The sequence below is a fragment of the Aquarana catesbeiana genome, linkage group LG02 (genome assembly GCF_042186555.1).
Source record: "Aquarana catesbeiana isolate 2022-GZ linkage group LG02, ASM4218655v1, whole genome shotgun sequence".
Lineage (NCBI taxonomy): Eukaryota > Metazoa > Chordata > Amphibia > Anura > Ranidae > Aquarana > Aquarana catesbeiana.
In genome coordinates this window covers 218793099-218816267 of record NC_133325.1, presented here as the reverse complement: position 1 = coordinate 218816267, position 23169 = coordinate 218793099, and the positions used below count along the sequence as shown (strand labels likewise).

At 42.1% G+C, this 23169-nt stretch overlaps 1 protein-coding gene across 1 annotated transcript in view; it reads left to right on the top strand.

Moving 5' to 3' along the window:
• DIAPH3 (diaphanous related formin 3) overlaps positions 1 to 23169 on the top strand; it is a 1160230-nt gene that overhangs the window by 782080 nt on the left and 354981 nt on the right. Inside the window, exon 25 of the mRNA XM_073614238.1 lies at positions 3819 to 3982. Coding sequence (XP_073470339.1) covers positions 3819 to 3982 — 164 coding nt within the window. The remainder of the gene's footprint in view (positions 1 to 3818; positions 3983 to 23169) is intronic.

Genomic DNA, 23169 nt, shown 5'->3' with positions numbered 1-23169 from the left:
TTTTTTTTTCCTGCACTTGATTGCTTCACTTCTACTATCAATATTCAAATTTATTGTTTGCACATGCACTTTTTTGAACTTTACATTTAAAGAATCGTATTTTTTTGCTCATGCACTTTTTTGCACTTTTTAATATATTTTTTGGACTGTTATTTCACTGGTTGGATTGGATTCCACCTATGGACTTGATTGAATTTAATTAAGCTGTTATATATATATGTGTTGTTTATTGATTTGTTGATTATTGCACTTTTATTTGTTTGAGCTAGCACCACATTTATTTTTATTTATAATGATTGAAAGGTATCCAAATGAAACTTGCAGTGCCGTTTTAAGCTGAGCCAGAGATCTCCCCATCAGTTGCAGTGAAGGGAGCTCTGGTCACTGTGAGGACAGCTTTATTGATTCGAGTGGGGCTAAGGGGTGCTAGTTTCTGATCCAGGCAAAAATTAACGGGCCCTACTGATAGGCCTCCCCAATTGGGACACTTACCATAGTTGCACAATTAGGTGTCCTGCTCCTTTGATGGCTGACTCGTTACCTTTTGATAATTTATCCTTATTTTTGGCCTGGATCTTTACCTTGTTACCCTGTTGGCCGTATGCCTAACATATATCAGGTATACGTGTGACAGTGCTCTTCCTTATAGCGGTATACAACTGTTTATTTACCAGCTTGTACGCAACAGTTAAACATATATGCATCGATCTGATATACATACACACCAGATTTGAGGCTCGTTTTGATTGTCTGGTCTTGTGGGGTGTACTTATACACCTGGATACAGGTCCACCAGCACCTACCCAATATTGTCCTGAGGAAGCTAATTAGTGAAACGCTTCAATGAGCAAGTGTGGAGGTGATATTGGATCAAACCTTTTCTATCAGATATTTACATATCATGAGTATCAACTCTTATACTTAAGATCCAACTTCTATATTTGCATTATTGGGTAATTGGTAACCGTGTCCATACAGGGTGTTGTTTGTATGTTTCTATGTTTTTTTTTTACTTTTTTGGAATAAAGTATTTAACTTTTTAATCGGGTTTCTTCTCATTATGTGCCTACAAAGTCAACCTATTTTTTGTGTTTTCTCAATCCTTATCTATATGTAGATAAATGTGGCCTCAGCCAGTGTAGCTTCAGCCACATGCCCCTAACATGTTTTGTCCCGCTCACACTAATGCAATGGGTTGGTGAGCAGTGCCCTCTTTTCTCTTTGATAATGATGCAAAGGTAGTTAGAAGGGTAATAACCAAATAAGAGATCTTATTGGAAGACCATATAAAGGGGAAGGTTACTCTGACGACATCCAGCTCAGAAGGGACAACATTTATAGGCAAGGTTTAAGATTTAGATAAATTAACCGAGAGGCTTGTCAGCATAGCAAATTTACAAAGAACCTTCAACAAATTTGGCAGAGAGACAGTCGGTTGCGATAAAAACAAAAGCGTGTCATCCACATACATGCATAGTTTAAAATTGGTGGGACCCTTGTCATAACCAAAACTGGGTGGTATAAAATAGCAGTGGCCAAAGGTTCTATTACCAAAGCAAAAAGCAAGGGTGATAAAGGACATCCCTGCTTTGTGTCCCTACCAAGCGCGAAAACCTTGAGTTAAAACCAGGTAATCTAATGGGTTCTAGTATTGTGATCGAGGGTCTGGAAGCCATGTACAAATTTGCCCTGGAAACCATAACATTTTAAAAGGAGTGACATATATAAGGGTTGATTTACTAAAGCTGGAAAATCTGGTGCAGCTCTGCATAGAAACCAAACAGCTTCCAGGGTTTTTTTTGTCAAAGCTTAAAGTGCAAGTCCACCCTAAAACCAAAATCCTTGCATCTACAGACACGCACATTCTAACACTATCTAGCCCTGTAAAAAAAAAAAAAAATAGTATACATACCTTTTCTTAAGCCGATCCAACCCGATCTCCAGCGTCAGAAGCTCTGCAGAGGACACAGCTGACAACGGCTGTGAAATGAATGGGGAGTGACATCACCTATAGCATTACTATGGGGCTTCCGTTGTCGGACGTGTCCTCTGCACTCACCTATACAGCGAAGTCATGACTGACACCTCACCGTGGGATAGGGTGGGATCGCCTGCAGAAAAGGTATGTTTACTGATTTTTTTTTTCTTCACAGGGTTAGATAGGTTAGTGTTAGATTGTTGATATCTGTAGATGCAGGGATTTTAGTTTTAAGGTGGACTTCTACTTGAATTCAAAAAGATGAAGTTAGAAGCTTATTGGCTACCATGCACAGTTGCATCAGGTTTTGCACTCTCCAGTTTTAGTACATCATCCCCATATTGCAAGTGATGCTTTAAACATCGTTGTGAATATCTAAACTAAGAAGGAGCTTACAAGAAAAAATATTAGCATCCTGGATGATATTAGTTGCTATCAAGTTCTAAGGTAACAGGAAGATAGAATTAGCTTCACTGGTAAAATTACAGATTATGTTCAAGCATAATATAACACATATTTAACGTGTTTCATCCATACGCATATAGTAAATAGTTTAAATTACCTCTACAACTAGTAATAGCCCCATATGAGGCTTAACTCTGCTGCCCACGGTATTCATATGTTTACTCCAGATTATGAAGCAAGGTTTTTTACATGTTTGTAATATGTGATGGAAGTTTGCATTAGGGCTAATTACACTGAACACATGATTGGAATGATGATTGGAAAGTAAAAGAGAGTGACACCTCTGGAGGATGCTTGGATGTCAGGTGTGTGCATTACTAAATTCACAGTTACAAACAAGATAGGAACTGTGGGTTTGTTAAGTTGAATTTGTTTGTAAGCCGGAACAGGTAGACTTTAGAAGTGTAGCACCAGCTATTTTCTTTTTTTTTTTTCTTTTTGGATAGCATAGGGAAGGGTTGACACCCCTCTATCATTTGTTTGGCTGTCTGTGCCCCTGTTCAGAAGATTTAATCTCACTTTCTGTCCCTATGACAATTGGATTTTGAAAAATGTGTAGAAACAAGGATCGGTGATAAATCTTCAGTGGAGACACCTTTTTCCCATAATAATTCTTACAGGAGTGAATTTCCCTTTCTAGGGGTAGATTTCCTCTCACTTCCTGTTATCTCCCTTTGTAAGTAGGAGTCGTTTGTAAGTTGGATGTTAGTAACCTGGGTAACGCCTGTACTCTGTTCTAGCACTAGAAAAAAAAAAGGAATGAAGGGGCTATGAGGTTTATTTACTAAAGCTAAGGAGTGCAAAATCGGTCACACTAATACATAGAAACCAATCAGCTTCCAGGTTTTATTGTCAAAGCCTAATTGAACAAGCTAATTGTTTTCTCTGTAGAAGTGTGACTAATTTTGCACTCTCTAGCTTTAGTAAATAAACCCCTATGTGTCATCAAAAATAATTTAACACTGGGTGCTGGGCTGTATGACTATACCATCAATATGGCAAGAGCTGTAGTCGGTTTACTGAGGGAGAAACCAATCACAGTATAAAGTTTTTTTTTTTATGTCTGTGTTGTCATGGTTCTGTTTTGAATTGAACTTGATGATTCTCATCTTGGGCATGATCACTTCTTTGTTACAGGAAATGGACTAGGGTGCCAGTGACAACAGTGTTGTTGTGTCACCAATATCCCAACACATGCCTGACTGTAAAACCAACAACAGCAGTCCTAGTGCTGGCTTTTAAGGATATGTAAGAGACAGGGTAATGAGAAGCTTAAACTTAACATATTAAAAAAGAATTGATAAGTGGCCCTATTATTTGTCTGTTGTACCATTACATCCTATTTCTGTTCAATCTACCTTAACAATAATTTACAGTTTTGTAGTGACTGCAAGAGAACATTATAAGAAACTGTCTCGTATGTTTGAAAACATGGAGAAGCTTTATCGAAGTCTTATGGAGTATTATGTACTTGATGCAAAGAAAGTTTCTGTGGAAGAATTTTTCACAGATCTGTATAACTTTAGGACAACGTTTCTGGTATGTACTATTGGTGTTTTTCTTTTTGTTTTTTTTTGTTTTGTTTTTTCAACTGTTATTGGTCTTACAAACTCCCATTATTTCTTGGGGCCAGTACAGGTGGGCATTTATAATGCTGTGAATGCTAATCTCAAGAACATTACATTTGACAAGTGTTTTTTACAGCATTCCAAAAAAGAAAAAAAACAGTAAATACCTGCTGGTTTTCCCAAACAGAGAAATTCCTGAACTTGTTGATTTGAGGTCACACCTTCACATACTTTAGGGAAGTTTCTCAATGCCGTGGACCTTGAAGGATATGTATTAACACTGTGAACATGAAGTAACCTTAAATACAACTGTGCTATCAACTATTCTATCATGAGATGTAACCCTCACAATACATATAACAGAGAGGAAAAATCAGCACTGTTTCTCACAGCAATACCACTTTTTTTTTTTTAAACCAGCATGATACTTACATTTAATGAGAATTGTACCAGCAATACTTACTAGTGGCTTTTTTTCTAGTTAACATTTTCCATTCCCTGCCCTCCAACACCCCTACAGTGTCTTTTGCCCCCCCCCCCCTTCCTCCATTTATAGAAGTACTGTAGTTTGGAACAATGAAAAGTGCTCTATGAATGGAGGAGGTGGACAGTTCATTAATCTGCCCATGCTTCATTCATAGCATACTTTTCATTTGACAAGTGCTCACGGCAGGTCCAACTGATGTATTAACCCTTGCAGCACAATTTAAAAGAAAAAAAGGCAATTTTTACAGATCTATTAAATCTTGGTTATACATTAAACCCATTCTTTACTAGTTTTAATATAACTTCACATGATAGTATTAACACAAATTGTATACTATATATATATATATATATATATATATATATATATATATATATATATACTGCTTATACCTCTAAAATGAAGCATATTTATTACCTATATGTACTGCATGTGTCTTTTCTTTTTTTATAGTTGTCACATTTTAGACTTTTGTGTGCTTCTTTTGCAGAACCAAATTGTCATTCTGCACTATTTGTAATTACTATTTTTCTATATAATTTTGAGGTGACTGTTTCTTTTTAGGCTCGGTTCACACTGGGACGACTTGGGATCCGACTTGTCGCCCCTCAAGTCGCCCCAAGTCGCCCCAGAAAGAGATTCACATGACAGTGAATGGGAGCGTCTTAATGGACACTACTGAAGTCGCTCCGACTTCAGAGCGTACTCCCTGTACTACTTGGATCCGACTTGGTAGGCGACCTGTACCATAGAAATCAATGGAAGTCGCCTCCAAGTCGGATCTCTCTCTAAAGTCAAGCGACTTTGCAGGCAAAAAATTTAGTTTGCCCAGGCAAACCCCTCCCTCCCAGAGAGCTGATTGTCCTGTGATTGGCCACAGCCGAAGTCGCCTGTCCTGGAGGCGACTTGAAGTCGCGTTGTAATTTGCTAAAGTCGCGCTGAAGTCGCGCTGAAGCCGCGTTGAAGTCGCCGTACAAAGTCGCGCTGAAATCGTGTTGCCCCTGTGTGAACCGAGCCTTAGCGACGATTGTGACTGTTTTGTGAATACGTTCATATTTGCCAGCACGCCACGGATCCTCAATGTGGCCTGAAAAGCTTTTGTATTGAAGAAAGATTACATCACAAGAAGAAAGGTGCAACGTTTCTGAGCCACGCAGGAACCCCTTGTCAGACATGTAATACATGTATATAGTGACACAGAAGCATATATAGCGCTATCCACCAATCAAACACAAGAAAAAGAAAACCTCCTTAACTGTCTTGAGTTTGTTCTTGATAAAAAAAAAAAATGCATTTGAGGGGAAAACATATCCAAGGGTCCGTGGTGCTGCCCCCTTGTTTGCATTCCTCTTTCTAGGTTTCCTTGAGGAGTGTCACATTTACAATTTACATAGCTGCTCTATTTACAGAGAATATTATCTGCTGGATGAGGTTTATAGATGATATTTTCCTCATCTGGGCCGATCATGATGTGGAATTTTATGTGTTTGTTGACTTTTTGAACAACATGTTTCCTAGAATAGTATTCAATCCAGAGATCTCATCGAACAGCATCACTTTCCTTGATGTCTTAATCACCAATACCCAGGGTACCCTTGTGACAGCTCTATACACCAAACCTACTGACAGGAACACACTACTACACTTCTGGGGTGTACATCCTACTCATCTCCGCCCGAATTGACCTATTTCACAGTTTATGTAGATCCTGCACATATGCTCTGACACGGATGACAAGAACAGACAACTTCAGAAAGTGTACCGCATAAATTCTTAGAACAGGGACACCCAGCCAAGGTGCTGGATAGAGCCCTAACCCATCGCCCATTATTTATGCACACTTTTTTTTACAAATAACGTTCTTTATTCGCGAAGAGTGTATGGTTACAAGATATTAGCAGTTATGATGCAATCATTGTACAGTTACAAAGAGAAAATGAAATAAAATAGAAAACATAAAGAATAATAGTGCAGACCCAAATGAATGTTGACATTGACATGATACGTCCTAACTCCACTAATGTACTATAAAGAGAATTTGCCTATTCTGCATTCTCTCAATTCAGACAGAGTGTTCTTCCATCTCATTACATGTGGAGGCCTTTTTCAACCAGGCATCTCAAATTTTTGTCCATATTTGGCAGGACATCCTCTTTGAGCATAAAGCTCTTTTTTGTAGGGTAGTACGCTATTGATTGCGGCTATCCACTCTTGGACAGTAGGTGGTAGTGCCCTGAGACACTTTCGTGCTATGAGCAGTCTAGCTATAAAAAGTGTTTCCTGTAAGAATATGTAGTGGAACTTATCAGGGTCTGGGAACACGCCCAGTATACATTGTTTAGTGCATAGTGTAAGGGGGGATCCCATCTTGTCATGTATAAATTTCACTATTTGGGAACAATAGTCTTGTATTGTCGGACAGGACCATATAATATGGAAGAAAGTACCAGTGGAACCTACACATCTAGGGCATAATGCACTATAGTTGTTTTTACATTTTACGTGGGGGGGTCAAGTAGGACCTATGTAAAATGTATAGCTGTGCAAGACGGTCTGACAATTTGGGGGATACCTTTTTGCATGCGTCTAATACTTCTTCCCATTCGTCCTACTCCATCTCCCCCACATCCCCAGTCCATCAGTCTTTTAATTGGTAGGCGAGAGCCGTAGCAGTTGGGTATAGAAGATAATTGTAAAATGTAGAAATTTGTTTTTGAGACTCCGACCCGGATATTACACTCAGAATATCTAGTTCTTCTAGGTTTGCGTGGGGGGGGGGGGGGGGTCTTGGAATTGGGTCTGGAGGGCATGGCAGAGCTGGAGGTAGCGAAAATGCATTGAGTTGGGGAGGCGGAAGTCGCCCTTAAGTTGCTGGAACGACTTCAGGATACTTCCACAGTGAATGTCTGTTAGGCATACCACTCCCCTAATGATCCAAAGGCTGCAGTCAGGTAGCTGTAGCAGCTCATCTAAACGGGTTGTCCCATAGGGGTGTCTGCTTATGCGTGAGGGGGGTCCTGAGTTTGCACCTCACTGTGTCCCACACCTTACAGTGATTGTATAGTAAGCCCTTTCGACTTCCCAAGGTCCAGGGGTCACCAGGATCTCTGAGAATGGGTGCTTGTGGATTCGGATGAAGGGAGAGCATACGAGGGCCAAATATTGATCCTTATCTCCCTTGTCTAGGTAGAAAAAGTGAGATAGTTGCGCTGCCAGATAATACAGGTTAAAGTCCGGTAATGCTGTACCCCCTAAGTCAGTGGGGTTCTTCAGCACTTGCCAGGACAATTTGTGATGGGTTTTACCCCACACAAATGAATTTACAATGACTTCTAGTGATTTGAAGATCCGCAGAGGTATATACACTGGAGCATGCCATAGGACGTATAGAAATTTGGGTAATAGAATCATTTTAATTAGATTTATACGGCCCATAACGCCCAAAGGTAGTCTGATCCATGTCTGTGTTTTCGCTTTTAGGGTCGTGAATAAGGGTTCTAAATTCAGTTTAACGTATTCTTCTGGGGATCGGGTAATTATAATGCCGAGGTATTTCATAGAGCTAATAAAAATTAAAGGGAAAGAAGCTTGCATCTCTGTTGGGGCCCCTATGTCTAAAGTAAGGATCTGGGATTTGTCGCAGTTGATCTTTAGGCCTGAGTATCGTCCAACTTGTTTTATTACATCAAAAGCTGTCATTAGAGAAGGTCCAGCGTCTTCCAGGTATAGTAACATCTGCGTATACGCTAACTGTTTCTGTCAGTTGTTCACAGCATAGACCCCTGATCCCAGGATGTTCACAGAGCGACGTTGCTAGGTGTTCCACCGCAAGGGCATATAATAGGGGGGAGAGGGGACAACCCTGATACGTGCCCCTGGACAGGGGGAAGGTATCTGAAATTTTACCATTGATCAAGATCCTGGCACCTGGAGCCTGATAGAGGGAGCCAAATCAATTTAATAAAATTGGGTCTGAAGCCAAACCGGGCCAGACATTCCCAGAGATAGTCCCATTCCACAGAATCGAATGCCTTTGCGGCATCTAGGGACACTACAACTCTGGAGCCTATCTGGTTGTGTTCAGCCTGTAGATTCATGTAGAGTCTATGCAGGTTAAATGCCGTGTTTTTTGCGGGCATAAACCCAGTTTGGTCTGAGTGCATAAGATTCAGGATCACCTTATATAGCCTTAGTGCCAGGATCTTGGCCAATATCTTAATGTCTAGTTCAAGGAGGGAGATTGGGCAGTATGATTTGGGGAGTTCTGGATCTTTGCCTGGTTTGGGTAGAAGTACAATTAAGGCTTCATCCATCGATTTTGGTAGGGAGCCGGATTTGAATATATATGTAAACAGCTCATGCAGTTTGGGGACTATGATCTCACTATAGTTTGTGTAGAATCCAAGGGGGAGACCATCTGAGACAGGGGCCTTGGAGGGGACAATTGCTTCCAAAGTTATCTTAGGGAAATCAACGGTGGATAGAAATTCCACTAGGTCCTCTTTAGTCATGTTAGTGGTGGACGAGTAAAGGGATACGAAGAATGAGCGAAACTCCTTGGTCACCATGTCTGGGTCACATATTAGTTGGCCGGCCACATCTCGTAAAGATACGGTGGGTGGTTTATGTTCCAAGTGTGCCAAGTAGGCCAATAGGCGCCCCACTCGCTCCCTATACTCGTATACACTTTGTTTACTATAGAAGATTTTCCTTTCTGCTCTTTCAAAGAGTGGAGGCTGTTCACTATACGGGCCTGTAGTTTTATCTGGTCTGCCGAATCTGGCGTGGGGTTGTTAGAAAAGACTTCTGCCATTCTTTGTTCTGCCTGTTTGACTACTTGGGTAGAGGGCTTCCTGTATCCGGAAATTCGTTGGGGGAGTATAATGAAAGCATGGGATTTAAATGAGTCCCATACAGTTTTGAATGGGCCTTAGTCGCTATTGACCCGGAAAAAAAATTCCCACTCGTCCCCGACTCCTTCCATATCTGGAACCACTGATAACCAAAAAGGGTTAAGTTTCCAGACATATGAAGAGGGAGGGGATTTCAGTTTGAGTTCTATCCAATATGGCGCATGGTCAGATAGTATGCGCAGGCTAAATCTCGCGTCACTCAGAAGTGTCAGGAGGGAATGAGAGATTAAAATTTGATCTATACGTGACATGGTATTGTGTGTTGCTGAGAAGCATGAGAAAGTTTTGTCATTTGGATGGCTGTGTCTCCAGATATCTACCAATGCAAATTTGTTCAGGAGTTTCCCAAGTCTCATGTGTGGTTGGTTGGAGGCACTGAGACAAGTCTATCTAAACTGGTGTCAATCCCAGTATTAAAGTCCCCCAGCCATACTGCTGGAACAGTAGGGAATTGTGACATAAACGCTAATCCCTCTGTTAGGATGTTAAATTGGAATAGGGGTGGTATGTAATATGCCAACAATAAAAGTTCCAGTCCTTTCAGCATGGCATGTATAAATAGGAACCTGCCCTGTGGATCAGATCTCAGCGTCAACAATGAAAATTGGGCAGTTTTAGCCACCAGTATTGCATTACCTCTAGAGTTTGCAGTGTAGGGGGCTTGGTACAGCCATCCCACCCAGTGTTTCTTAAGGGACAGCTGCAGCTGATCCGCAAGGTGGGTTTCAACCAACACTGTTACATCTGCTCTTTGTGCCTTAAGGTAAGATAGGGCAGCATTTCTCTTAGGTTTGGCTCTGATGCCGCAAACGTTCCATGTGAGACACTTTGTTAGGCATGGTAGGAGGCTCAAGCTATTAATGTCTACCCCAGTCCACAACTGCAGGCAACGATACATGTCCACACCCCCACTGTATATTTGGGAGGTGCTGTATGTGCAGCCTGGGCTGGTGTAAACGGAATGCAGGGGAAAGATTCATGGAGGCATGGAAAGCATGCCAGCAAAGTGGGCACTAGGGATGAGCTTCGAGTTCGAGTCGAACTCATGTTCGACTCGAACATTGGCTGTTCGCAAGTTCACCGAACAGCGAACAATTTGGGGTGTTCGCGGCAAATTCGAATGCCGCGGAACACCCTTTAAAAGTCTATGGGAGAAATCAAAAGTGCTAATTTTAAAGGCTAATATGCAAGTTATTGTCATAAAAAGTGTTTGGGGACCTGGGTCCTGCCCCAGGGGACATGGATCAATGCAAAAAAAAGTTTAAGTTTAAGTTTAAAAGTTAAAAGCCTCCCCCCCATGCCATGGGTGCGGAGCGGCCCGAGGAGAAGAAGATAGAAGACGCCGCGGAGGAGATGCTGGACGAGAACGCCGGAGGAAGAACCAGAAGAGCCAGAAGAACCAGAAGATGAAGGAAGATAGAAGAAAGAAGAAGCATTTAAATAAAGGAATTGTCAAAAACTGTCTCTTGTCATTTTTAACATTTTTGACACTTTTTTCGTGAAATGGTAGCCCCTTACCATTTCACACAGGGGGGGGGGCCGGGATCTGGGGGTCACCTTGTTAAAGGGGGCTTCCAGATTCCGATAAGCCCCCCGCCCGCAGACCCCCACAACCACCGGCCAGGGTTGTGGGGATGAGGCCCTTGTCCTCATCAACATGGGGACAAGGTGTTTTGGGGTGCTACCCCAAAGCACCCTCCCAATGTTGAGGGCATGTGGCCTGGTACGGTTCAGGAGGGAGGGGGGGCCGCACTCTCGTCCCCCCCTCTTTTCCTGCGGCCTGCCAGGTTGCGTGCTCGGATAAGGGTCTGGTATGGATTTTTGGGGGGACCCCACGCCGTTTTTCTTTTTTTTTTTTGGCGCGGGGTTCCCCTTAAAATCCATACCAGACCTGAAGGGTCTGGTATGGAATTTAGGGGGAACCCCACGTCATTTTTTTTTTTTAATTTTGGCCGGGGTTCCCCTTAATATCCATACCAGACCTGAAGGGCCTGGTATGGAGTTTAGGAGGACTCCCACGTCATTTTTTTTTTTTAAATTTTGGTTCGGGGTTCCCCTTTGGGGAATTCCCATGCCGTTTTTATCAATGAACTTCTATGTGTATTGTCGGCAATGCAATAGCCGCGGGTAGTTTTAAATGAGTTTTTTCCTTCAAAATGTCATTTTGCTGTCAGACTGTTCTAAACACAGGAAACATGCGCCCCTTTACAGGCATACTATAGACACCCCCCAGGTACGAAATTTAAAGGGATATTACACTTTTATTGTTTGACTTTAAGCATTATTAAAATCACTGCTCCTGAAAAAACGGCCGTTTTTAAAACTTTTTTTTGCATTGATCCATGTCCCCTGGGGCAGGACCCAGGTCCCCAAACACTTTTTATGACAATAACTTGCATATAAGCCTTTAAAATTAGCACTTTTGATTATTCATGTTCGTGTCCCATAGACTTTAACGGTGTTTGCATGTTCGGACGAACTTTTTTCCTGTTCGCATGTTCTGGTGCGAACCGAACAGGGGGGTGTTCGGCTCATCCCTAGTGGGCACCTGAGAATTGCTTACATGTGGTACTCTTGTCTGTACATATACATTTACATCTCTTCATCTCATCTAAGGGTTGTAGAACGATTAACCAATAACAAAACTTTAAGCAAACTTCAACATATGCACGGGCCTGGCTGGATAAGCATTGTCTAGGGTATGTGCCAGTGACTAACAGATATGTCCAGACAGGCCAGAGAAACAACACTTGAGTTACGTTACAAACCGTGCAGTTGTAAATTTGAACAGCGGGATCTGGTGGGACTCCCATATCCAGGGGGACGAACATCTGCTAAAGAACGTACAGCAGCATGAGGGGTATGATCCCCGGTGTAGGGTGTCCAGGATAACATGCATGGGAGAGATAATAGGATAGGGGAATGTACACCCATGTCCCGGACATCAGAGCGGGTAGCAGTTGAGGTGATCTAGCTGTTGTGGCTTCTGTCTTTTCCTACCAATAATGGCTTGAACATGGGGTGGAGGTGGGGGTATAGGAATCGGCCTAAGAGTTCGGGGATATGTGGTACATATAATGAGTCTTGTACACGAAATGGGGCTTTTGGTCTCCTATGTAATATTGAGCTAGGGACTGGGCACACAGTAACTTTCTCGAGCAATCCACACTATCAAAGCAGGTTAGATGTCCAACATGTGTTCCCTCTTGGCACGGCCGAGGTAATGGGTGTCAGGTATAGGCTGGGTTCTTATGCAGGGGCCTGATTGGGTGCCGCTCAGTCCTCCAGCCAGGCAAAAACAGCCTCCGGTGTGTCAAAGAAGTGGGCCCTGTCTTCTCCCATGACGCAAGTCTGGTGGGAAACAGCATGATGTAAGAATGTTGGATCCTGAGTTGCCGCTTGGCTTCTGTGAAGTGCTCCCTCTTCTTCTGGACCTCCATGGAGAAGTCTGGAAACACCTTTATCTTGCCATTCTTGAAGGGGATGTTGCCTTTCACTCTTGTGAGGCGGAGGATAGCGTTCTGGTCTCTGAAATTCAAGAGCTTAGCGATAAAGGTGCGGGGAGTTGCGCCTTGTGGAGGTGTCCTGGCGGCTAGACGGTGAGCTCACTCAACCACAAATGATGTCGAAAATGCAGGCCTTCCAAAGGTGAGATGAGCGGATTTTTTAGGAATGAAGGGGAGTCAGGTCCTTCCACCCCTTAAGGCAGCCCCACAAATCTGAGATTGCAGCATCGGAGCCTATTCTCCATGTCATCTTGCTTGGTGAGCACTGCATTCAGTTGGTGCTGGATCCTTTCGGTGGCGAACTGTAATGGCGGCAGTTCATGTTCCACGTGGCTGATGTGGGCCTCTGTCTCTGTGACTTGGTCCCTGTGTTTTTGTAAGTCCTGTCGGATCAGGGATACATCGATCTTTACCTTTTCAATCTTGCACATTAGTGTGCTCTTGCAGTCCGAAATTGCCTCTGGTACTCGAGCTGTATCCTCCGCGGCTGAGGCTATGGAGGAGGACGCGCCGGCGCCATTTTCCCCCTGAGGTCCCCTTCTCCTTAAGCCGATATTTAGCCAGCTTTGCAATCGTGTCTGTCACCTTTTGTCGGCGGCGACATGATAGCAGGAGGTGTGGGACAATGCAGGCAGTGTGCGGTGGGTAGAAAAGTCAAGTTTAGCCAGAGGATATGTGGTAACGGATATTTCTCAAGCAGAGCTCCCGATTTGCATTCCTCACACCATGCCGGTCCAGGCCATGCCCCTCTATGCACACCTTTCATTGTAAATCTGAAATGATTGGATTGGCAATTAAGCACAAGCTTAATATTTTTGCAAGCTGATAGCTCTAGCACCTGAGCTCAGAATAATGCCCTTGGTCGCACACAAGTGCAACAAGACTTTAAGAGACCATCTTGTAAATTCCAGACACAAGTACACTAAGCCCCAGCCCCAGCCCCAAATTTCTTATAATACCAACTGTTGCAGGTGTTATAGTTGCAATGTATATAATTTGCACACCCCCACAGGGGTAATCGGTATTGCATCCCCGACTATTTAAACTGTAACACTGACTTTTGTGTTTTACATTCGGAAATGTCTATGTTCGCTGATTTATATAGGCAAGACACCAGGCCCGTTCCAGAAACATAGAACTGACATCAGGACGACCCTATCAGAAACTGAGAAGGGTGAACTGATAGATTTGAACAAACGGGTAGCGGTATACTTTGTCACATCGAGGCATCAAATTCATGAACTAAAAGGTACGGTGACTAAACGCATCAAGCAACCCGCTAGAGGCGGTGATCGTGATTGCCTACTTTTGTGCTAGGAGTCCTACTGGATTTACACTCTGGGCACAGTACCAACTGGGTGGTCTCAACACCAATCTGTTGTTTACATGCTTTCCTAAATATAGATGATGTGCTAATCTTGGATCATATTTGCTTGGCCTAGGGCCTGTCAGGACCATTGGTTGAACCTCAATCCCTGCTAAACCATGTATCACTGCTTAAATGGGCACCTTTGGTACAACAGGTTGAGTGACCCATCAGGGACCCTTGAGATGGAGGTCTCTGTCCTAAGCCATTAGACCCTGCTGTTTTTCTTGGTGTGATCATGACAATAAGCTTTTGTGATCCGGTCCTGACTTGGTCTATTTAGGTGAGCGGTCACGGTGCCTAGTAACGGCGGTGCCAAGCCTTGCTGGCCTCGAATATGGATCTGGTTGAAATGCCTGATCTTTTGGTTATATTGGCTCCCCATATTGGCGATTTTGTTCAGAGGGGTATACCTTGCTAATTCATTTAGGTGTCCTACAGTATGTTGATCCTGTTTTGGGCACGTTATGTCTGTATGCTTTATTATCACTTACTCTTTTTTTTTTTTAACTGTTTTGGCAAATTGTGATGTCATATGACGTCAGAAGGGGGGGTGTCACTTTTTTTTCTTGTGTTTGATTGGTGGGTAGCACTGTACAGTGCTAAGCATAAATGAGTACACTCCTTTTGAAAAGTAGGATTTTAATCAATATTTTAATGAACACAAGAACAATTTCCATAATTTTGACAAAACTGAGTCTTATAGAACATTTGTTTAGCTCATTACATGAAAGTAAAGTCAGTAAAAGCCCTCACAATGTCTTCTTGCCTGCTCACATTTGGTAAGTGGAAATAAGCTGAGGGCGAGTGTGGAGCAGGTGCGGACTGGGCCGACCGTTTCCTGTCTGATGGCTTCTGGCAGAAGCCACGCAGCCTTTTTTACTGGGCATCAGAGTGGCCTGGGGGGCAATTGCCACCATGCTCTGATGTCCTGTAAAAAAAAAGGCTGCACCGCTTCTTCCAGAAGTGATCAACCAGGAAACTGTTGGGTGTAGAGCCGACTGGATCACATATAGAGAGGATCTTCCACTACAACACAGCTTGGATCTGAAATAATGGCCGCTGTCAAACAACCTCCTGCCTCCTGGACCAGCTCCTATGATAGACAGCACACTGGTCCAGTGCCAGGAAATTAAATCAGTGTGCTGTCTATCATAGGAACCAGTACTCTGATAGGGACTGGTGTTTCAGATCCAAGCTGTATCACAGCGGGAGATCCTCTCTGTGTGATTCGACTGGCTCTCCTCCCGATTCCTCCCTGTGATCCCCATTCAGTGATGGGCTGCACTGATGGCCACTGATAGGCACCAATGAGGCTGCACTGATGGGCACTAATGAGGCTGCACTGCTGGGTACTGATATTCTTAATGTTAATAATGTTAACCACTTCAGCCCCGGAAGAGTTTACCCCCATCTTGACCAGAGCACTTTTTGCGATTCGGCACTGCGTCGCTTGTGTGACATTGTACCCAAACAAAATTGACGCCCTTTTTTTCCCACAAATAGAGCTTTCTTTTGGTGGTATTTGATCGCCTCTGCGGTTTTTATTTTTTGCGCTTTTTTTTTTTTTTAACAAAAAAAAGCATCAATTTTGAAAAAAAAACACATTATTTTTTACTTTTTGCTATAATAAATATCCCCCAAAAATATATAAAAAAAATATTTTTTTTTTTTCCTCAGTATAGGCCAATATGTAATCTTCTACATATTTTTGGTAAAAAACATTGCAATAAGCGTATATTGATTGGTTTGTGCAAAAGTTATAGCATCTACAAAATAGGGCATAGATTTATAGCATTTTTATTTTATTTTTTTTCACTAGTAATGGTGGTGATCTGCGATTTTTATCGTGACTGCGACATTATGGCGGACACATTGGTTAATTTTGATACATTTTTGGGACCATTGGCATTAATACAGCGATCAATGCTATAAAATTGCATTGATTACTGTAAAAAAAGTCACTGGCAGTGAAGGGGTTAACTGTGTTCCCTGGGAGGTGATTCTAACTGAAGGGGGAGGGGACTGACTGGAGGAAGTGATAGATCATGGTTCCTAGCTAATAGGAACACACGATCTGTCACTCCTGTAAGAACAGAACAGGGAAGTGTGTGTTTACATACACTCGTCCCTGTTCTGTCTCTCCTGCTCACGATCGCTCGTGGCCGGCGGTCATCGCAACCGTCGGCCACGAGCACGGGCACCCCCCCGCTGTGCAGCGGGTCGCGACTGCTATCTTGACCTCGCAAGCCAACGTATAGCTTCGCTGTATTGATAATTTAAGAGAGCAAAAAAGGCTCTCAATCCAAAAAGTGATAGTAGTTATTATTCTTATGAAAGAGGAGCAGAATTTGTGGCAATTGTATATAAAATATACAGAAATGCCTGTCTGCTGCAAAAAATGGGGCATGCGCTTGTCTGACAGGTGTGTCCACTGTGGGACCCTTAAACATACAAAGGTGTGGAATGTAAGTATAGTATAGGTGTAAATGAAATTTAATATCTACCAGTCACAGATTTAGAGCATGAAAATAACTGTGGTATGTAGATTAACTGAACTATATATATATATATATATATATATATATATATATATATATATAGCTCTCTGCTGTTTAGGACCAAACAAATATATGTACCGTATTTATCGGCGTATAACAAGCAATTTTTTCCCCTTAAAATAAGGGGAAAATCGTGGGTGCGTGTTATACGCCGATCCCCGCTATTTTGTGATCTGTCGGAGCGATCGCCGCGATCGCCGCCGACATTCACATAGCTTGTATTTTTAAACATGGCGCCGCGGAGTTCGGAGGGACTCGGGGGCGCTCGTTCAGCTGAACGAGCGCCGCCGAGGACACAGTGACTGGGCGGAGCCGAGATACACATAGCCGAGGGTTCTCGGCTTTTCCCGGCGCCGTTCACAGTCACGCCCAGTCCCGCCATTGGACCTCTGTTATGTCCATCATAGGGACTGGGCGTGACTGTGAACGGCGCCAAGAATTGCCGAGAACCCTCGGATATGTGTATCTCGGCTCCGCCCAGTCACTGTGTCCTCGGCGGCGCTCGTTCAGCTGAACGAGCGCCCCCGAGTCCCTCCGAACTCCGCGGCGCCATGTTTAAAAATACAAACTAAACGTTTGTATGTCGGCGGCGACAAGGCTGCACGGACCACTGGGGACAAGGCTACACTGGGGCAAAGCTAAACTGGGGCAAAGCTGCACTGGGGACAAGGCTGCACTGGGGCAAGGCTGCACTGGGGACAAGGCTGCACTGGGGACAAGGCTGCACTGGGGACAAGGCTGCACTGGGGACAAGGCTGCACTGGGGACAAGCTGAACTGGGGCAAAGCTGCACTGGGGACAAGGCTGCACTGGGGCAAAGCTGCACTGACAAGGCTGCACTGGACACTGGGGAAAGGCTGCAGATGAACACTGATGAGGCTGCATTGATGGGCATTTAAATGTAAGTTTTTTTTCCTTAAACTTCCCTCCTAAAAGTTTTTTTCCTTAAAATTCCCTCCTAAACTTGGGGTGCGTGTTATACACCGGCGCGTGTTATACGCCGATAAATACGGTATATATAGTGGCCCAGTAAGTAGGCTATAAGTTGACAATAAACGTTATATGTAAAGCTTAAAAAGGAGTGTGCTAGTAAGCACACTCACATGGTTTATATTTGGTAGAAGTATAAAGAAGAATCAAACCACATCACTGCGTCATCCGGTGCGGTGACGTGAGACATCGGAGGGCCGCCGACACAAGGGTATGGGCAGAAGCTCCCCACAAAAAGATGGCGGATGTGTCTCGCGCATTAGTTCAGCTAATCTACATACAACAGTTCTTTTTATGCGCTAAAGTTTGACTGGTAGATATTAAATTTCATTTATACCTATACTTTACTTACATTTCACACCTCTATTTTAATATCTCTGATCATAATCCTGTACTATATATATGTAAATATACATAATAAATTTAAGCTCTAATACATTTGTATCTTTTACTGTTAAACAGTACAGTCTGCACTAAATGAGCCCTTGAAGAAGGAATTATTTCCGAAACTTGTCGGGATCTCTGAATCTCTATATGATTGTTTGGTTTCCCACCATGAAACCAACCATCTGATTTAGTATTTAGTTGTATACTGTGATTACTTGACCATTGTCTTTTGGTTTTAATATTCATTGTATGTACATTTATATTTTGTTTATTAATACATTTTTGTAATTTTGTATTTACGCTCTATACTCTCATATCTGACCATATCCTTAGCCCATAAAATCCCTGGGTCACCTCTTTGTTGCTTTTTCCTTCGATTACTGGGATGTGGCTTGGGTTCAGTGTTCCATAACTCACAAGTAGTCTTCAACCAAACATACTGCATTTATGCTGGTCCTCAGACCATAGGTTTACTTGAAGCTAACAGCTTCACTCTGGTCTTAGTCCTCAGGCCATTAATTACCTGTCTCTTGCAGACACACAAGTGCTCTGGCTGCCACCTTCAGCCTCTGACTCCTGGAAACCTCCTGTCTCCCTGGGGTGGAGCAGTCTCCAACGAGAAGCCTTGAGGTATTCCTAAACCTCCATTATAAGGATGGTGTGCACCTGAGCACACACCTTGCTCGTCCTCCACAAAAAACGTGGACACAGGGTTGGAGACTCCCTTCCACCCAAGACACTATGGAATCTCCAAACTACAGAGCCCTATGTAGGAATACCAAAACCCAGAGAAAGCTGCAAAACCAGTTTTCTCCAGTCCACATCTATGCTCTGCAGTCCTGCATGGAGCACACAGCCAGAGAAGCCTGAGGAAGAGCGATCTATGCTCGATACTGTACAGTTGCTGTTGATTGCACGTTTGCACTTTTCATGTATTTTGGATACTTCAAGTAAAGAAATATTGCATCAAGCATCGGTCCTATAGTTTTTATTTTATATATATAAGCCAATAGGTTCTCGTAAGTTTTGTACAGGTTAATAATACCAATCACTTCTGATAGATTGGGTGCTAACAGCGACTTCCGCTGCCTTAGAATTAGGGATCAGGCTGCTAGGAATATATGTGTGACAACCTGCCTGTAGTCTTTTGAGAATTTATCTAATCTTGGATTAAGTAGGGCCCATGCTGGGCATGGGGGAGAGAGCACACCTGTACAGGTCGATAAAAGTTTAAAAATTTGCCTCCAAAAACTAGTTAATGTGGGGCATTCCCAAAGAACCTGTAATAAGTTCTCCACCTGACCACAATTGCGCCAGCAGAGAGGTGAGTAGGAAGAGGAAATATTTGCCAACCTAAAGGGTGTGTAATACCATTGATTGGTGATTTTAAGTGTCACTTTCCAATGTGAGGTGCAGTGAGAGGCCTTAAAGATTGACTAAAAAGGGCTCCTCCACTGATCAGGGGTAAATGTAAGTGCAAGATTATTTTACCATGTATGCATCGGGCTAGTTATACAGAAGATATGTTTGTTTTGCAAAATATTATAGAATAGGGATATACCTTTGGACTTCAACTGTACCAAGGTGTAAAAGCCCCATGTCTTAGGGGGTGTGTGGAGAGCTTTACAATGGTATATTTGGTTAACCACTTCTATATTGCGCAAATTCTGACACTTCTGTCCTACATGTAAAAATCATCATTTTTTTTGCTAGAAAATTACTCAAAACCCCCAAACATTTTATATGTATATATATATATATATATATATATATATATATATATATATATATATATTTTAGCAGACGCCCTAGAGAATACATTGGCGGTCATTGCATATTGTTTATGTCACACGGTATTTGCGCAGTAATTTTTCAAACGCAATTTTTTTTTGGGGGGGGGGGGGGGGGGGAACATTTTCATGAATAAAAAAAAACAGTAGAGTTAGCCCATTTTTTTATATAATGTGACAGATGACATTACGCCGAGTAACTAGATACCTCACATGTCACGCTTTAAAATTGCGCACACTCATGGTATGGCACCAAACTTTGGTACTTAAAAATCTCCACAAGCGATGGTTTAAAACTTTTTACAGGTTACCTGTTTAGAGTTTTTACACTTTCCCTTTAACAAATTTTATTTTGATCACTTTTATTCCTATTACAAGGAATGTAAACATCTCTTGTAATAGGAATAGTGCGTGACAGGTCCTCTTTATGGAGTGATGTGGGGTAAATAAGACCCCATGTCTCTCCTCCAGGCTGAAAAGAATCAGATAAAAAAAAAATTGACGATCTGATGCTTTTCTAGCCGAGATCTCGCCTTGTTTATTTGTGTGCCCGGAAAGTGACGTCATAACGTCGCGCCTGGGTCTCCATAGGATCATAGAGATTGCCGAGGACCATCTGTCCCTCGGAAATCTCGATGCCTTCCAGTGCTGATTCATTCCCTGGGTCTGCACGGGAGAGCCCGGAGAAGCTGCGGGGGGTGATATCCCCTACATTTGCCACTAAGAACGATCAAGTGGCTGAACAGCCGCTATGATCATTCTTATTGTGCTCAGAATTGCTGGCTCTAAAAAATATCTGGATGATGACTGTAGCTGCAGGCATAATTCAGATATCTCTAGGGCTGCAACAACTAATCAATTATGAAATGAATTGATTGCTATTTTCATAATTGGTTAATCGGCCAGTAACATAATGGGGTTAAAAAAAAAACTAAAATGAGCCCTTTATTGTACAAAAAGAGCAAATAATTGCTACTGTAAATATTACTTTCACAGTTCTACAGTAAAAAAAAAATGAACCCTTTACAGTAGTGATTATTTGCTTTTTTTTTGTACTATAAAGGGCTAATTTTAGTTTTTTTTAACCCCATTATGTTACTAAATGTCTTAACCAGTTCCAGACCGGCGCACGCCAATGTACGTTGGCAGAATGGTATGGCTGGGCAAATTCCCCGCTGTGCCATTGCTTGCACGCCGGCCAGGAGCTCCGTGAGTCGAGTCTCGGGTCCCGCGATCGCCTTACGGAGAGGACGAACGGGGAGATGCTGATGTAAACAAGCATCTCCCCGTTCTGCCTAGTGGCAGTGTCACGGATCTCAGCTCCCTGTCATCGGGAGCAGAGATCAGTGACGTGCCACAGCTAGCCCATCCCCCCTACAGTTAGAACACATCCCTAGTACTGACTTAACCCCTCCCCGCCCCCTAGTGGTTAACCCCTTCACTGCCAGTGTCATTTACACAGGAATCAGTGCATTTTTATAGCACTGATTGCTGTATAAGTGACAATAATCTAAAAAATGTCCGATGTGTCCGCCATAATGTCGCAGTCACAATAAAAATCGCTGATCGCCGCTATTACTAGTAAATCAAAAAAATATTAATAAAAATGCCATAAATCTATCCCCTATTTTGTAAACGCTATAACTTTTGTGCAAACCAATCAATAATTGCTTATTGCAATTTTTTTACCAAAAATATGTAGAATATGCATCGGCCTAAACTGAGGGAAAAAAATGTTTTTTTATTTATTTTTTATTATAGCAAAAAGTAAAAAATAATGCTTTTTTTTCAAAATTGTTGCTTTTTTTTGTTTATAGCGCAAAAAATAAAAACCGCAGAGGTAATCAAATACCACCAAAAGAAAGCTCTATTTGTGGGAAAAAAAGAACATCAATTTTGTTTGGGAGCCACGTCGCACGACCGCGCAATTGTCAGTTAAAGCGACGCAGTGCAGAATCGCAAAAAGTGCTCTGGTCAGGAAGGGGGTAAATTCTTCCGGGGCTGAAGCGGTTAAACCTGGTTCACATCTATGTGTTTTTTGGTGCTTTTTGCAGAAACGCATTACAGTTCATTTACATGGTTTCCTATGGGACACATTCACATCTATGCTTTTTTTAACGCAAAAGGGTGCTTTTTTGGTTCAAAATACTTCAATGGAGAAGCTGCAGAAAAGAATGTAATGTATTTTTGCAGCAATTTTTTCTTTTTAATCTGCCCAACAAGAAATTGGCCAAAAAAAAATGCAAAAACGCAAATCTCAGCAAAATCACGTGCGCAAAAATCAAAATGCATTGCAAAAACAGATCAAAAGCAAACTGCATAAGTGTGTACCAAGTCTTCTGCTGGTCACACAGATCAATTTTCAGACGAGAATATTCAGACGAAAAATCTTTGTACATTCGCTGAATGAAAGAATGTTGTTTGAAATTTTCACTTGTTTTTAACATTCTGTTTTTAAAATGAAATTGAAAATGTAATTTTTGAATGAAAACCACATACACTGTCTGAAAATTCCTTTGACCAAAAAGTTCTATTATTTCCATAATTTTCCTGTCACTGTGGTTGAAAATGAACGTGGATTTGACCCCACTAACGATTAGAAAATCGAACGAACGTTGTTAAAATTATTTTTTTTTTTTTTTGAAGGAAGACATTGTTTTTTTTAAATAAAAAATTTGAGCTCTGAGTCTGATATTTAACATTCACCCTTTAATAGTATATACAGTATATCTCTCCTCTAATAGTATATACAGTATATCTCTCATCTAATAGTATATACAGTAGATCTCTCCTCTAATAGTTTATACATTATATGTCCTCTAATAGGATATACAGTATATGTCTTCTAATAGTATATACAGTATATCTCCTCTAACAGTATATCTCTTCTGTCTGTTTTTCTCAGAATGGATTAGATATTTTGTTCCCTAACCAATATAGTTGGTTATTTATATTTACCACTGCATAGAGATATTTAAGAATAAATTGCCTTTTTTTTTTAAACTTTACATGGTAACTAAATTATACACCACATTTTTTTTAAGGTTATTAACCAATTAATCAAAACAATAATCAGCCAACTAATCGATTATAAAAATAATAGTTGCAGCCCTAGATATCTCCACTGTAAGCCGAGGACATCTTATGACATTTGGCGG